At 37.5% G+C, this 14,165-nt stretch overlaps 1 protein-coding gene across 1 annotated transcript in view; it reads right to left on the reverse strand.

Moving 5' to 3' along the window:
- Nucleotides 1–14,165, reverse strand: part of CCDC141 (coiled-coil domain containing 141) — a gene marked incomplete at both ends in the record, with an annotated part of 197,454 nt that overhangs the window by 39,821 nt on the left and 143,468 nt on the right. The window contains 4 exons of the mRNA XM_084258924.1: nucleotides 1,717–2,567; nucleotides 5,638–5,754; nucleotides 9,645–9,757; nucleotides 13,115–13,298. Coding sequence (XP_084115050.1) covers nucleotides 1,717–2,567; nucleotides 5,638–5,754; nucleotides 9,645–9,757; nucleotides 13,115–13,298 — 1,265 coding nt within the window. The remainder of the gene's footprint in view (nucleotides 1–1,716; nucleotides 2,568–5,637; nucleotides 5,755–9,644; nucleotides 9,758–13,114; nucleotides 13,299–14,165) is intronic.

Genomic DNA, 14,165 nt, shown 5'->3' on the forward strand with positions numbered 1-14,165 from the left:
AATCCATATTGGAAGGAGACTCATCTGCTTCATTCACCATATTCATGCCCTGTGAACCACATGAGCTACCAACGTGCTGCTTTAGGCAAGGTACTTGTACAGCATTACCTGGCTAAATGAGTTCATTTAATGTCTATCAATTTATTTCATTAAAAGAAAATGATTTCTAATTATAAAAGGCATTTATGCAATTGAGGTTATTACTGTTAATGACTTGTTTCTAATTTTCCTACAAACCTGGATACTCAGTTGCATCTTTTTATAAAGCAAATCATTTGTTTATTTTGTATAGTCTAGATTCATGTGTATTCATTCATACCCAGGTTCTTCTACATAAGAAGTGAGGATAAACCTGAATCATCTTCTGTTCCAATTGCCTAAGTGATAACCTTTTCCTGAGTGTCCTAAGAATGAGTGATCCCCTGACAGCTTGCCAGTTGTTAATTATGTGAAGTCTGAGGATAAACTGTAAATCTGAGGGTAAACTGTTATCTTTCACAATAATTACAACAGTCCTTCAAGGATATATACTAACCAAGGCATTTTTTTTGTGGGGACAAAACCAAGAAACACTTCAGACAACATTTTTCTTTGAGGTGAACTGATATTTAATGATGAATTAAATATCTTTTAAATTCAAAAATGCAAAATTCCTGATCTATCAAAAACATGCAACTACAAAAACAAAAGAAAACAAAAAGCATAAATGGCCACACCATTGCACGAATACAGTTACTTTTAGTAATCTGAGAAACCAGGGTTTTCTCATAAGTTCATTAGATAAGCGAGTCACACTTCGAGTACCGACAAGGGGTACACATGATAACAGTTCACTCAGTGCTGACTGAAAGATTAGGATAAACAAGTGCTACTCTGTTTATCTTAGTTTATAAATGTTTAAAATAACCCATGAACTGAGAAAGTTAGAGCTGCTTTTAGAACAACAGTGATTCAAAACCCTTATTCTGTTTACTTTTATTAAAACAAATAGGCTAAAAAATATAATGGTGCCCCCAAAGGCAAATCATATTGTTCACAGTTCAGTTTTTTATACTACCTTTCAAAGATGGTTTTTTATTTATTTATTTATTTTATTTAAAATTTTTTTATTATATATTTATTTTTTTATTCAAAGATGGGTTTATTACTGGAAACCACTGTGAGAGAAATATTGTTATCCATCTCTCACATTGAAAACATTTATAAAAAGAAAACTCAGTGAAACAAACAATCCTTACCAAAGTGGCATGTGTGACTGTTGGGAAGAGGGAGAGGTCAAGTGGGTAAAAGGAAGCAAAGGGAAAAACCCAAATTCTTTTTTTTTTTTTTGATTGAAGAAGTGTTGTTAAACTAAGAAAACTTCATGCTTCCATAGAAATAAACAAGGGGAAATAACTTCAGGCCACAATCTTTAGAAATGTGGAATGTTAAACTGATCTAAAAGCAAAAAAAAAAAAAAAGCACAGCTGTCCTGTAGTACTTTCAGAGTTTGTTAAATTACTATTTCCTATGGTTCCTTCTTTTTTTTCTTTTAGGGGTATTAGGCATGCTGCTGCTGAATGAGAGCTGGGGGTTGATGTGAGGCTGAATCATGCAGAGTTGCAGTGTTGTAGAATATTAATCAGCTGTCCCTAAACCTTCAAGTTAGTTCACACTAAATCATTGCTTAGTGATTGGTTTGTTTCTGTTTATGGCTTGTCATTATAGGCTACCCACCATGTCAGTGTAGGCTCTGGATATCCTGTTACTTCAACTTCCAAAGTCACTGGAGAACCTTCCACAACAGTTACATTAGACAGGAGCCTGGAGAAATTAGGTGCCTGGTCCGCTAGGGTGACCATGCTGTTCTTTGCTGATGTACTTTTAATCTCTTCTCGGGGAACCACTTGCCTCTGATAGCACCGGCTGGTGCCTGATTGAGACTGGAGGCTGGAGGATGCATCAGGGGAAGCATGCAGGCTATCTCGGGTTTTAGTGGCATTATTATAAACATGCATCTCCTCCCGTGTTTCTAGCAAACTTCCCTGAGTCTGAGGGCGCTGCTGTAAAGCTCTCTCATGCACTTCACTCAGCATGCTCTCTGGAGGTTTAGCACTGATTTTGTGGAAGACAGTACTCTTTTCCAGAAATCCTTGGGCTGTTAATGGGAGTTCGGCTTTGAACTGGGTGTAGGGCCTCTCAAAATGACTTGAAAATGTTTCTCTCTTATCATTGCAAGCATCAGCAAAAGCAGCAGGTGGAGGCAGCATAGGTTCTTGGATCTCCCCTGTCCCTCGGGCCCCCTTCAGCATCCTGGAGCTGCTTATCTGTAGGCTGAGGGAGGAGCTGGGACTTTCCTCTGCCTCCGTGTCCGATGGTAGGACAGGGGATTCTGGGCTTTCTGGGAGTGGAGGCAAGGAGATGTCATCAGGTGAGGCACACTCATCTTCTCCTCCCGAGGGCACGTCAGCAGGCAGGAGCAGAGCCTGGATACCACCCTCCTCGGCAGAGGACAGTGGCTTCAGGTCCTGGGGAGGCTGACCCTCTTCTCTTCCACGGATGGCCAAAATGTCAGCCATTTGCTGCTCCTGCTCCTTCAAAACCAAAAGCCAAAGCTTCAAGTTAGCCATTGAGTTTTCTTTGCCTAGGTCTTAATGAAAGTGCAGTGCAAGTTCAAAGAGACAATTTGAAATTTTTTACCATGAGTTGAAACTTGGGGCCCTGGCACAAACATTACACAATTTGAACCCATTTCTCCATCTAACCTGGCACAGTCCTGTTCAGAACTCAGCAGTCAGTAAAGTGACCTCCAGTCTCTGAGTGAAATGTGATAGAGCTTGTGAAACAGAAGAAAGCTAGCACTGGTTTTCATCTGTAATGGAGGGTTATGCTGGGCCAGTGTCTTTCAAGTGAGAAGCTTCCTTATGACTTATTTATTTATCTATACAGCATACATAGTTCTTAAGTATCGGAGACTCCCAATATCCCTAGATCCCTCCTGGAATAACCCCTTTTCTGTCCCAGGAAAACCATTATTTATTTTTATTGTGGTAAAATGTACATTCTGTAAAACTATTTTAATCATATAATATGTGTAGTTCAGTGGCATTAGGCATACAGGCGTTGCTGTGATGTGTCCCTGCCACCTGCCTCCAAAACCTTTTCTTCTTCCCAAACTCCCCCCACAGTAAGCACAACTCCCAAGCGTCCCCTCCCTCCTAGCCTCTGGTAAACACCAATTTTACTTTTTGTCTCTATGAATTTGACAGCTTCAGGTTCCTGATTTAGAGAAAACCATTTTTAATGATTGTCTTTATTTTCTCCAAGCTCTTCCTCTTTATTCTTACATTACAATGACGTAAAATACATACATATATACATGTATATATACACACACACAAATATTAAATAAGCAAAAAAATTTACAAAAAATGGTGGTGCATAGACTGAATCAACTAATCTCCCTGCTTCATTTCCAGGGTCAGAAAAATGAAAAGTACTTTATGTCCAAGAGAAAACCCTGTGATTAATATATTCATGTAATAGTTTGGTGGAATTGTTCTTTCTGATTTGAATAATTTTTCTGAGAAAGAGAAACATGGAACTAGTGATCCCAAGACAAGCATTTAACTTGGTGCTTCTTATTACCTACTCGCTTGGTGTTTTGGGGAATCATTACATCTGACCTATAATATGAATAATAGAAACAATAAGAGAATAAATGTGATCGAACTATTTAAAAAAGTGAAGATTACTACCACCCTTTCATTTTTCTCTCTGTACCAACTGCACCAGAATGTTTATGTGAAGGGACAGCTGTATTTTGGATCTTCACTTATACTAAGTGACCAATGATTTATCATCTCTTTTAATTTATGTTAAAATAAAAGTGATCTCTCAATGTAATTAAAAATTCAATTTTTTAAAAAATGATCTGTTGCTTTAATTTTTCTTGTAAGAAAAATAAATAGAAGAAAAAATTAAGTATCAATCAGTGTTTGCTTTGATAGCAATGACTTTCAAATCTAAGCACATGGAAGTGGTTGACAATGGAGGAAATGTGCAGAATTAAAAAAATAATATGTTGGATTTAGCATTTCTTAGAAATTTAGATAAGAAATGGCATGCATTTCATGTTATTCTTCACTATTTTTCCCAGTCAGTATCAATCAAGGGTGATTTTGCACCCTAGGGACATTTGGTAATTTTGGTAGATATTTTTTGGTTGTGGTGGAGAAGTACCACACTAATGGCATTTAGGGGAGAGAGGCCAGGAATGTTGCAAAATGCTGCAATGCTGGTGGCAGCACCCACAGCAGGGAATTCTCTGGGCCAACGTGTTGATAGTGTTGAGGGTAAGAAAATGTAATTTAAACCAATCAGAATCTAAAAAAGAACAACACTAAAGTCCAGCAAGATGACCAAGGTTTGGGAGATCTCCTTTGCCTTAGAGAGGAAACAGGGTTTAAGTGCCTCAAGGCTATCCCACAAAAAAGGCAGGAAACTTAAGTCCTTGCTGCCTGGTGATTCTACAATTGAACTAGACTTGATATAGATTTAACTTGTGGAAAAGGACCTCCAAGAACTGAAGAACTGTAGAAGAAACTCCAAGAACTGTATTGACTTCAAGGCAAGATAAATATTTCTCCATGAGACAACTGCAACAAATGGAGATTTTTTTTTTCTTAAGCTTTCATGTCATAAGAAATATATTTTATTAGTTTGGAAGCAGTTGAGAATAATGTTGACTCTGCTTCTTCCTTCAGTTTCTTGGGAGAGAAACATTGAAAGCAGGCAGCTTGGCAAAGTAAAAAGTCAAAAGAGCTAATTATAGTCCAGGAGCTATGAATAGAGAGTGAGCAACTTATGGTAAAAATCCATAATGATATGATTTAAATAATACTTTTGAAGTTCTGATGCATTTGCATTTTATGAGTATTTGCAGTTTTAGCTACATGCTTAATTTATCTCTAATGCATAGGCTTTTGCAGGGCATAATATTTAATCTTCAAAATCCTTAAAGTAATTTAAACATTTCTCTAAATACTTTACTGTTTGTATTTCAGCTAGATTCTATGTGTTATTACATGTGCCTGGAAATATCATCTTAAAGGTAGATTCTATGGAAACAAGACACAATCTAATTTCATGTATAAAGAGTTTCCACCACATCTCTGGCCTGTACCCCAGTTCTTGTAAGCATAAACAAATAATTCTTTTAAAAAAGAGATTTTCCAAAGTGTAATATAAAACAATACCACTATAGCTTGCAGGGATGATAAAAACAGAGAATTATAATTTGAAGTTGGAATTGAATATAAAAAGACAATAGGAAAGGCAGATGAAAATGGGAGGTACAGAACTGTTTGGGGTAACACTATGATGTTGGAATGACAGTCCCCAAACCATTGTGGGTTACAGAAGGACTAGGTAAGGGGGTAGAATGGAAATAAGGGGTATGGTGACTCACATTGCATTGGGAGGTTTGATTCAGATCCTTAAGAAGGCTTCAATTCACTTTTCCTATCTATTTGTCTGTCTATCTATCTATCTATCTATCTATCTATCTATCTATCTATCTATCTATTTTTGCAATGCAGAAAGACACTAACCTCAAACTAAAAGTAATAAGTGGGGTTGTAGTAGAGTTTTCTTTACCTTATCCATTTTGTTATTGACTCTTGTCTGCTCTTTTCTTGCTGGTTCTTTTAGTAGGTCAATGCAATCATTGTAGAGGTCTTCTAAACTCAGATTCACCTTTAAAACATCTCTCTGCTATACAAAGAGATGGGTAGCAGGAGCTGGGCTAGGAAAGTTGGAGGAACAGTGCCGTACAACAACTTGGAAGAAAATAAAGGCCACTTGCAACTTTTCCGTAAAGGCATTCCAGAAGAGACTGAGGTGCTCCCATGATGTGATCTATAAAATTACCCTCCAAACTCACATTTTCCTTTCAAACTCTATTTTCAATAGAGTTCATTGCCAGTAAAAAATTTGTTTTCAAAGGCTAAGCAGGAAAAAAGTCATTGTCACAGTAGAATGCAAAAGGAGTCTTCTCTAAAGAAAGGAATCATTGTGCGTGGCATTTAAGCCTTTAGGAGGATGGCCTGGTGGAGCAGCTGGGAGGCAGAAGTGACTAAATATCTCTGGTGGCGAATAAGTATAAAATCTAGATCAATTTTACAAACAATATTTGGGAATCTCATGAAAACAGGAAGAAAGTATCATTGACTATGGTAAAGAAAACAATTGAAAATAGCATCCGTTTCTTGTTCAAAAGCATAATGATTGGGTGTTCTCGCCATTGTGTGAGGTGTACCTCCCTTAAACCTTGTTACAATGTTGGCACATTACTTTTCTGACATGGATAAAAAAAAAAAGAAAACAATTGAAAATAAAGGGTGTTTCATGTGGGTGATGATATTTTTCTCTTGCATTTCATGAGACTCTTTTAGTCATGAGGGTACAAGGAGTTTGCAAATTGCTGTGGGGCCATTGTGAAGACAGAGATGGCATTTGAAGGTAAAATAGCCACAGGCACACAGAGGAAGAGAACACCAGGTTAGGATGCTGATTACACTGCAGCAAAATCCTGTTCCACCTGGAACATGGTAATGAGAGGGGCCTTCAAGAAAAAGCGTTCCCCAAACACAACTGTGTACCTGCTACTCTGACTTGGGATTTGGGGAGACACATTTCTGGGGAAATTCAGATTTTTGTTTCAACTCTAAAACTTTAGCTGGTATGTTTTACTGGGCAAGTCCCTCTGCTTTCAAACACACTTGCATCCTAATACCAAAAGGCAGCTGTTGTGGAAAGAATGGCAGGTTTTGAATTATATAGAAGTTCAAATTCTAGACTGACCAATTATTAACTGTGGGACTCCAAAAAAGCGCTTTTACCTTCTTTGAACTTCACCTCTAAAAAAAAGAAAATAACATTTGCCTATCTCAAGTACAGGTTATTTAAAAATCATTGAGGTAATATATATGAAAATCTTTTGTAAATCTCAAATTGCTGTCCAAATAAAAGGGTTTTTATCACTATTTCAGCCTCAACAGGGATTCCTGGACTTACTTTTTAATAACTTCTACAAAAGAGAACCATAGCACCAACCTCAAAAACAAAAATCGAGACATTTATGCTTCTCATACAAATATCCGTAAAGTGTTTATAAGCATTCTTTGACAAGTCTTTATTCAGGCTGTAACTCACAAGGGAGGGCAGTGCTGATGATATCTGTTTCTCTTGCCAGAGGAGTCCTTTCTCATTTCAATATCCACACAAATCAAACCTTTTTGAGCTATTGAATAATTTCTCTGCTCCAATCCTTTGAGTATTTACTACAAATGTCACTGCTTTTTTTGGACAACCTGTTTTAGGCAAAGCATAGCATTAAATATGGTGTGGAATGCTAAACTCAACAGAGCCATAGGGTTTCTTCACGCATAATCAAGTGGAGTATAAGCATGGCAGTGGTGGTTATATGTGCTGATTATGATGGGGCACAACACACCTTACTATGGGAGCTCAGAAAAGGAATGAACAGCTAAGGAAGTTGCTGTAGAAGAAGGAATATTTGGATTTGACTTTAAGAGATGGTAGAATTTAGATAGGCACAGACAGCAAGTCATTTACTTGAAGTAAAGGTTTGGAAGCATGGTATCTGGGAATGTGAGTAAGTAGACCAGTGAGAGGAACCGATGAAGAATGTAGAAATACAATGGTTTGTAAAGATGATCAGCCTCAGAACATTGGAAGGCATTGGGTCTGAACTTTAATTTGTAAGCAGTGATGAGTTTATAGTGAAGGGTTTTGGAATTGTAAATGACACTAGAAGAACTGTACTTAAGAAGGATAGTCTGGCTGGACCCTTCTGAAGCTCCTAACCACTACAAAAGAGAATCCAAATGATGAGTTGGGAATGGGAAAGAAAGGGCACAATCTTGACTACAGGGGGTGTATAAATAATGGGAAACAAGAAAGCAAGGATAGGGAGTGGAAATAGCTCTCAGGAGGAGTAGTCATGAAGTTGGAAAGGGATATAACTTTAAGAGTAGATTGGACTAAATGGTTCTCATTAAGGTATAAAACATAGGGCCTCCCCTGGTGGCACAGGCGGTTGAGTGCAGCGCTGTGAAGCTGTCTGCAACCTCTGCAGCGCTGGTTAGATCCCGGCGGGTGGGAGAGGGTCCCACATGGCACGGCAGACCTCTCCTGTCTCACCCGCTGCTCCCCCTCAGCAGTGTATTTCCTTAGTTTGCCTGTTCTGTTCCCCGCTCTGTCTCTGGTGAATCCTCTCACTCTCCCGCACATCTGGCCTATACTCCGGTTCTTGTGTAAATGAATAAATAAATCTTTTTTAAAAAAAGGTATAAAACATGAATGGGAGGGACATTGTTGGCAGCCAATAAAGTCAGAGGAAGCACTGATTCTCAGATAGGAAGGAGGTTAGGTGGAGATGGGGGAAATGATAAATGTTGAAAAATATTAGATGTATGTCACAATTCATACATTATAGAGACATTGCAATTATAAAACATTAGAAATAGTAATGCTTTCACATCTATTTACCTAAATCTGCTTTGGAGAATTTATGTATAGTCAATAATAGAAGAGAAAGTAAAAATGATATGATTAAAATAATAAAAAAGGTTGAAAAAATCTAGATTCTTAAGTAAAAGAATAAGATAATTTGGTTGGACACCAATGTATTAACAGGTTAAAAATAAAGCCTATTTTGAATGAAGTAAGCCTTCAAATTTAAGACAAGATAATTCATACAGAAAAAAATGGTTGCTAGAAATAAATGTAATTCTGTCCTGAACTGCAAGTAACATTATGTCTCAGGAACAATGATCATGAAATAAATCATGGAAGTTTTCACATTCGATCCTCAGGGTCACCTTCTAATTAGGCTCACCATATATCCTCCATATCTATAAAATAGATCAGGAAACTGAAACTCGGTGAGATTAAGTAATTCACTCCAAATACAAGTTGGTATTCCTAGGGAGATATGTTTTATTCTAGCATCTGTCATTTTATCCTAAAACACCAGTATTTCAGCCAGTTATAAAAAGCAGCACCAAAGAAACAAGTTTTTAATCATGTTATAGACAAAACAGTATCTATATTTCACTCTTTCAACTGGGCTTTGCCTAAATGTAGACATAAACATATTTTCTTTATGTTTTACCATCAGTTTTTTATCCCATGAAAGACGCTAATGATTAGGTTAATATCTCCATAAAGCAAATTATTCAAAGCATATAAAAATAGACTTATTTTTCTGGGCCCAAAATTTGGAGGGAATATCTTTTTGTTCATTATTTATAAATTAAAACATAAGGCTACTTAATACAGAATTTATTTTTTTAATGGCATATATTTATCCTTTAGGATATGATCCATGAAAATGTAAATGAGACACCTTAATAGTGTTTAGTCCTCATTCTTAGCAATATTTTTCTCTGTAGTGATGACAAAGAAACAGAATTAATTATCAGAAACACCCAGATAATTATGTTAGAAAGCTGTGAAACAAATGTGCACATTATGTCTCTTGAGAATTCCATTAGAACATCTTTGTACCAGAAGACATCTGATCAAGACATTTTTATTTGTATCATTTGAAAATACAGATTCTAGAAAGGATAAATTACCTTCAACTTTTCCTCAAGTTCTGTGAGAGATCCACATAATTCAGTAACAGATTCAAGAACCTCTTCGTGTTTTGCCACAATTTTCTCTGTGTATTTCTGTCCTTCTTCCAAACCTGAGAGGGATAAAATTATTTTTAAAGGTCAAATATTTAGCAGGGGGAAAAAAATGTCAGGCATTCATTCCTCCCCTAGTGTCTGATATAAAGACTGGGAAGATAGTAAGTGCTTAATGCATACTTTCTGAACAGATATAATAAATGAATAAAAGCATTTTAAACAAAATTGGGTAGTTTAGAAAAATGGTTACATATGCTGTAATATATTACTTTCATGTAGCCTAAATAATGTCACTATATTAATATTCTTAAAGCTCCATTTTAATTGATTTTTTCCTGTTCAGAACATATAGTGATTCTTTATGACCAAGAAAAGTAATTAAAAGTAAATTAGAGCATTATCTCATACCACACACAAAAACTGTCTTAAAATGGATTAAAGACTTGAATGAAAGAACTGAAACCACAGAAAATTTTACAGTGCTATTTACAACAGTAAAAACAGGAAAACAACGTAAATATCCAGCAAAGAATGGTAGGGTAAAAATGTGGCATACATTCACAATGGAATACTACTCTGATACAAAAAAGGATTCTTGCTATTTTTGGCAACTTGCAGAGGTTATGCTAAGTGGAAGGAGAGAGACAACTACTGGATAATTTTGCTCGCATGAGGATTATAAGAAATAAAGCAATGAAATAGACAAAACCAAACCAAAACAAACCCTTGGATTCAGACTGCAGAACTGAGGGCACCAGTGGTGTCGATGGGGTGTGAGCAAATGTTAGAGGTGGTGCAGTGGATGGATGGTGGAAGGCTATTGGTCCTTTTTGGTGGGCATGGGTGGTCATGGGGGGCATGGGGTGCCTGTACTCTAAACCATATACAGTATTGTAAGCCAATCTAGCGCAATTAAAAACAACAACATATGCTACCCTAATTCTCTCTAATTTAATCCCTGACCAATCTAAACCAGTAACTCTTCCCTCAAAATCCCCACAATCACTGAACATTCCTATTCACCCAGGGAATGTCCTCCAGACCCTCACTCCCTGTATCTGCTATCAAAACCCTACCTATTCTTCAAGGTCTACCTCAAATGCCAAGACCTTTGTGAAATGGTTCTTAATGTTTCCTAAATAGATTTGATCTTTTCCTATTGGAATAATAATAAAAATAGTCACCATATATGGCTAAGTACTTTACATGTATTATCGTTGGGTGGGTTCTAATGTATTTTATAAATGAGAAAACTGAGACTTAAAAGAGCCACAGGTGACCAAGAAAACAATTGAAGGAGAAATGATTTAAACTCAGGACTATCAGGACTGCACAGATAAACTAAATTTTGCTGCATATAATCATGAGCTAATTATGTCTCCTGAGCAGATTTCTAGGTTGAGAATGATATCTGAGTGTCTGAGAATGATGCTGGGTTTGGAAACAAGATCTTTAAAGAGATGAATAAGTTACAAAAAAAAAAAAAAAAAAAAAGAGGCTATTCGGGGGCCCAAGCCAATATGATTTCACCTTGATAGGGCATCCCAGGTACCAGAACTGAGAAAATTAATTTCTGCTTAAATCACCCAGTATTTCATGGTGGCAGCCTTTGGAAACTCATACATACATTTTATACTTTTCTCACTGCACTTACCATATCATAACTACTAGGCCTAGATGGTGGGTTTATTTTTATTTTTTAAATTTTTTTCTTTAAGAGCTGAGATACAGGCCAGAGGTACAGGGGGTGAGATGATTCCCCAAGGACAGAGTGGGGAACCAAACAGGCAGACTGACTGAAACACACTGCTGAGGGGAGCAGCGGGCAAGTCAGGAGAGGTCTGCTGCGCCATGTGTGTTGCTTCCTGGCAGGCTGGGAATCGAACTTGTGCTGCAGTTTGCAAATAGCTTCATATGTTGCATCTTAACCCCTTGTGCCACCAGGGAGGCTTGTGGGTTTTTGAATGAAGGAACCAGATTTTGTTTGTCTATATATGAACTACTGCTCCTAGTATATAACAGATACTCAAAAAAAATTTTTGCAATATTTGTTTGCATTAAAATTCTGGGTTTATAGAGGAGGGAAGGTGACAAGAAACTGACACTGGAGCTGAGGATGAGGGTGAATGAGGCATGTGCACATATAGAGATGTGAAGTTGTACTCACCAAAGTATATAATTAGGTAAATGTTTAGCAAATAAGTAAAATTTGAAGGGGAAAAAAATAAGGTTCTGTGTAAAAATGCTTGGGTGGCCTGCAAGAGTTGATAAAATATTCCTCAAGTATCTTACTTGACACAAATGTTTAAAAATGCATGTTCAATGCTTCCATATTGATAAGGTGAATAAATATCATTTGTTCATTCACCCAATGCATTCAGTGATTCATTTATTCATCAAATGTTTGTTAATCACTTACTATTTACCATTATGCAGTGAAATAACAGGCAAAAATCTCTTTTCTCCTTGCTGTACTCTAAGAACCACTAGACAAATAACTAGATAATGTGTCAGTTTGTGATAAGTGTTACATGGAAACCAGGCAGGATAAGGAATTGTGCTTGACTGAAGGGCAAGGTAACTTTTACGGGGTCTTTGTGAGAACTTCCCATGTCCTAAATTGAATAGGCGGTGAAATACAGTAATAAAATATATTCCCCTTTCTGTCAAGGAGCTTATTGTCAGCAGAGAAGGCAGACAAATGCACTGACCATTATGCTATAGTGTGAAAATACAATAGAGGGAAACACACAGTGCTGTGGAAGCAGAATGCCGCCAAAAGTTTTTAGTGCACTTCAACAGAAACTATAGTATGAATGAGACATCCCATTCATTTTCATTAATTTTTCCAATCTTTATTTTATTATTCTTTATGTGTTCATCCTTTTCCTTGGAAACTCATGAGAGAATCATTTGTGTTCTCTGGCTCATTGCACAAGTGCCAGAAAGACAAGGGGAAATTTCCCAGTTCTTATATCCAAGAACTATACCTCTTACATAAATAACAAGGTGCTGTCTTAACTTCATACCAGTTAAGATATTACTGCAGTTTTGTATGATTTTCAAGGAATCACTCTAATGGAATTAAATGTTTTCTGTCTACATAAACTGAGTATTGTTCTAGTTTTATCACCCTGGAGAGGAACAATGGGGGAGGGAGAAAAGAGAACAGAGAAAGAAGGTTTACATAAGGTAGTTGAAAATCAGCTGGCTACATCTGCCTTAAGAAGTTCCTTCCTCTATTCCCTATTGTTTACTTTTGCAAGTTGTGGGCCTTTTATCGGGAGTCTTTAGCTGAATAGGTTGGTGTGGTAAGGACCCTGAGGCTAGCCACACTCTGGCTTTCTGCTGGATTAGGCTGACTGCAGTTTAGTTCAGTGGCGGATCACTGGGTGCTTTAAAAGAGACCTTACCATATAAGCACTGAGCGAGGTCGCTGATCTCCAGAAGCCTTTTTTCTTGCTGAGGCACTGAAGGCCTGATGAACTTATTGAACTGCTGGTGGAGAATTTCCACAGCTTCCTTTGTCTTGCACTCTGTGGAATATTTTCCAACTCTTATAACTGTGGCACTTGCATCTTCATACCAAAAGTGACACTAAATTACAATGAGACAAAGTATAGATTAGAGGGCCCCCCTTCTAAAGTTCTTCATTTTGACTAGAGAAGTATGAAATTTCCTTTTCCCTCAAATTTGTATTCACATTAGTTTGAACTTTTTGTCATAATAACAAAAATCTTAAAACATGACCATATACTTTTGCACTTGGATATTAGAATCAGAAAAGAAAGCAAAAAAAGTATTGATACCGGAATTGTCAGGCCTAGTCTCCCAGCCAGGAACAGATCCCAGGCTGCAGGGCAGCGCTGAGCCCCAGCCACTAGACCCCCATGGGTTGGTGTCTCACGAAGCCGCAGCAGGAACTTCGCAGACGCTCAGGCAAGCAAGGGAGAAGAGGCAGGTTGGTTTAGAAGAAAAAGTTTATTGAGGAGAAAAAGAGCAGAAATAAAGTGGGACTCCCAGGCCAGGAAACCAGGCCTGGGAGGGGCAAGGAAGCCAAAGTGGAGTCGTGTCTCAGGGAATATATACTTTCTTTCCCTGATTATTCTAAAGCTCCACCAGTCTCTTTGTGATTGGTCAGTTTTCAGCTGTCTCACTTAATTTGCTACCGAGTGGGGGATCTTCACTTTCCTTATCTAACAGGTTTGTCTTTCCCCATTTGTTACATCTTTATCTTTATGGCCTAGTCTTCCGGGAGAGCATCTCCACACTTTATCTTTATCACCTGAAGAAAACCAGGACCATCCTGGATATTGTCCGTGGTCCTGGAATGTTTGTTTTTTCCATTTTGTTAACAATGGTCCTGGGATGTTTGTTTTTCCCAGTGGAATTGGTTACATTCCCTTGGTTGTCCTTATCTCTGAAACCTCCCTTAATTCTTCAGAGGTCCCCTCCTGCACTGTC

Source organism: Talpa europaea, assembly GCF_964194135.1.
Source record: "Talpa europaea genome assembly, chromosome: 1".
Lineage (NCBI taxonomy): Eukaryota > Metazoa > Chordata > Mammalia > Eulipotyphla > Talpidae > Talpa > Talpa europaea.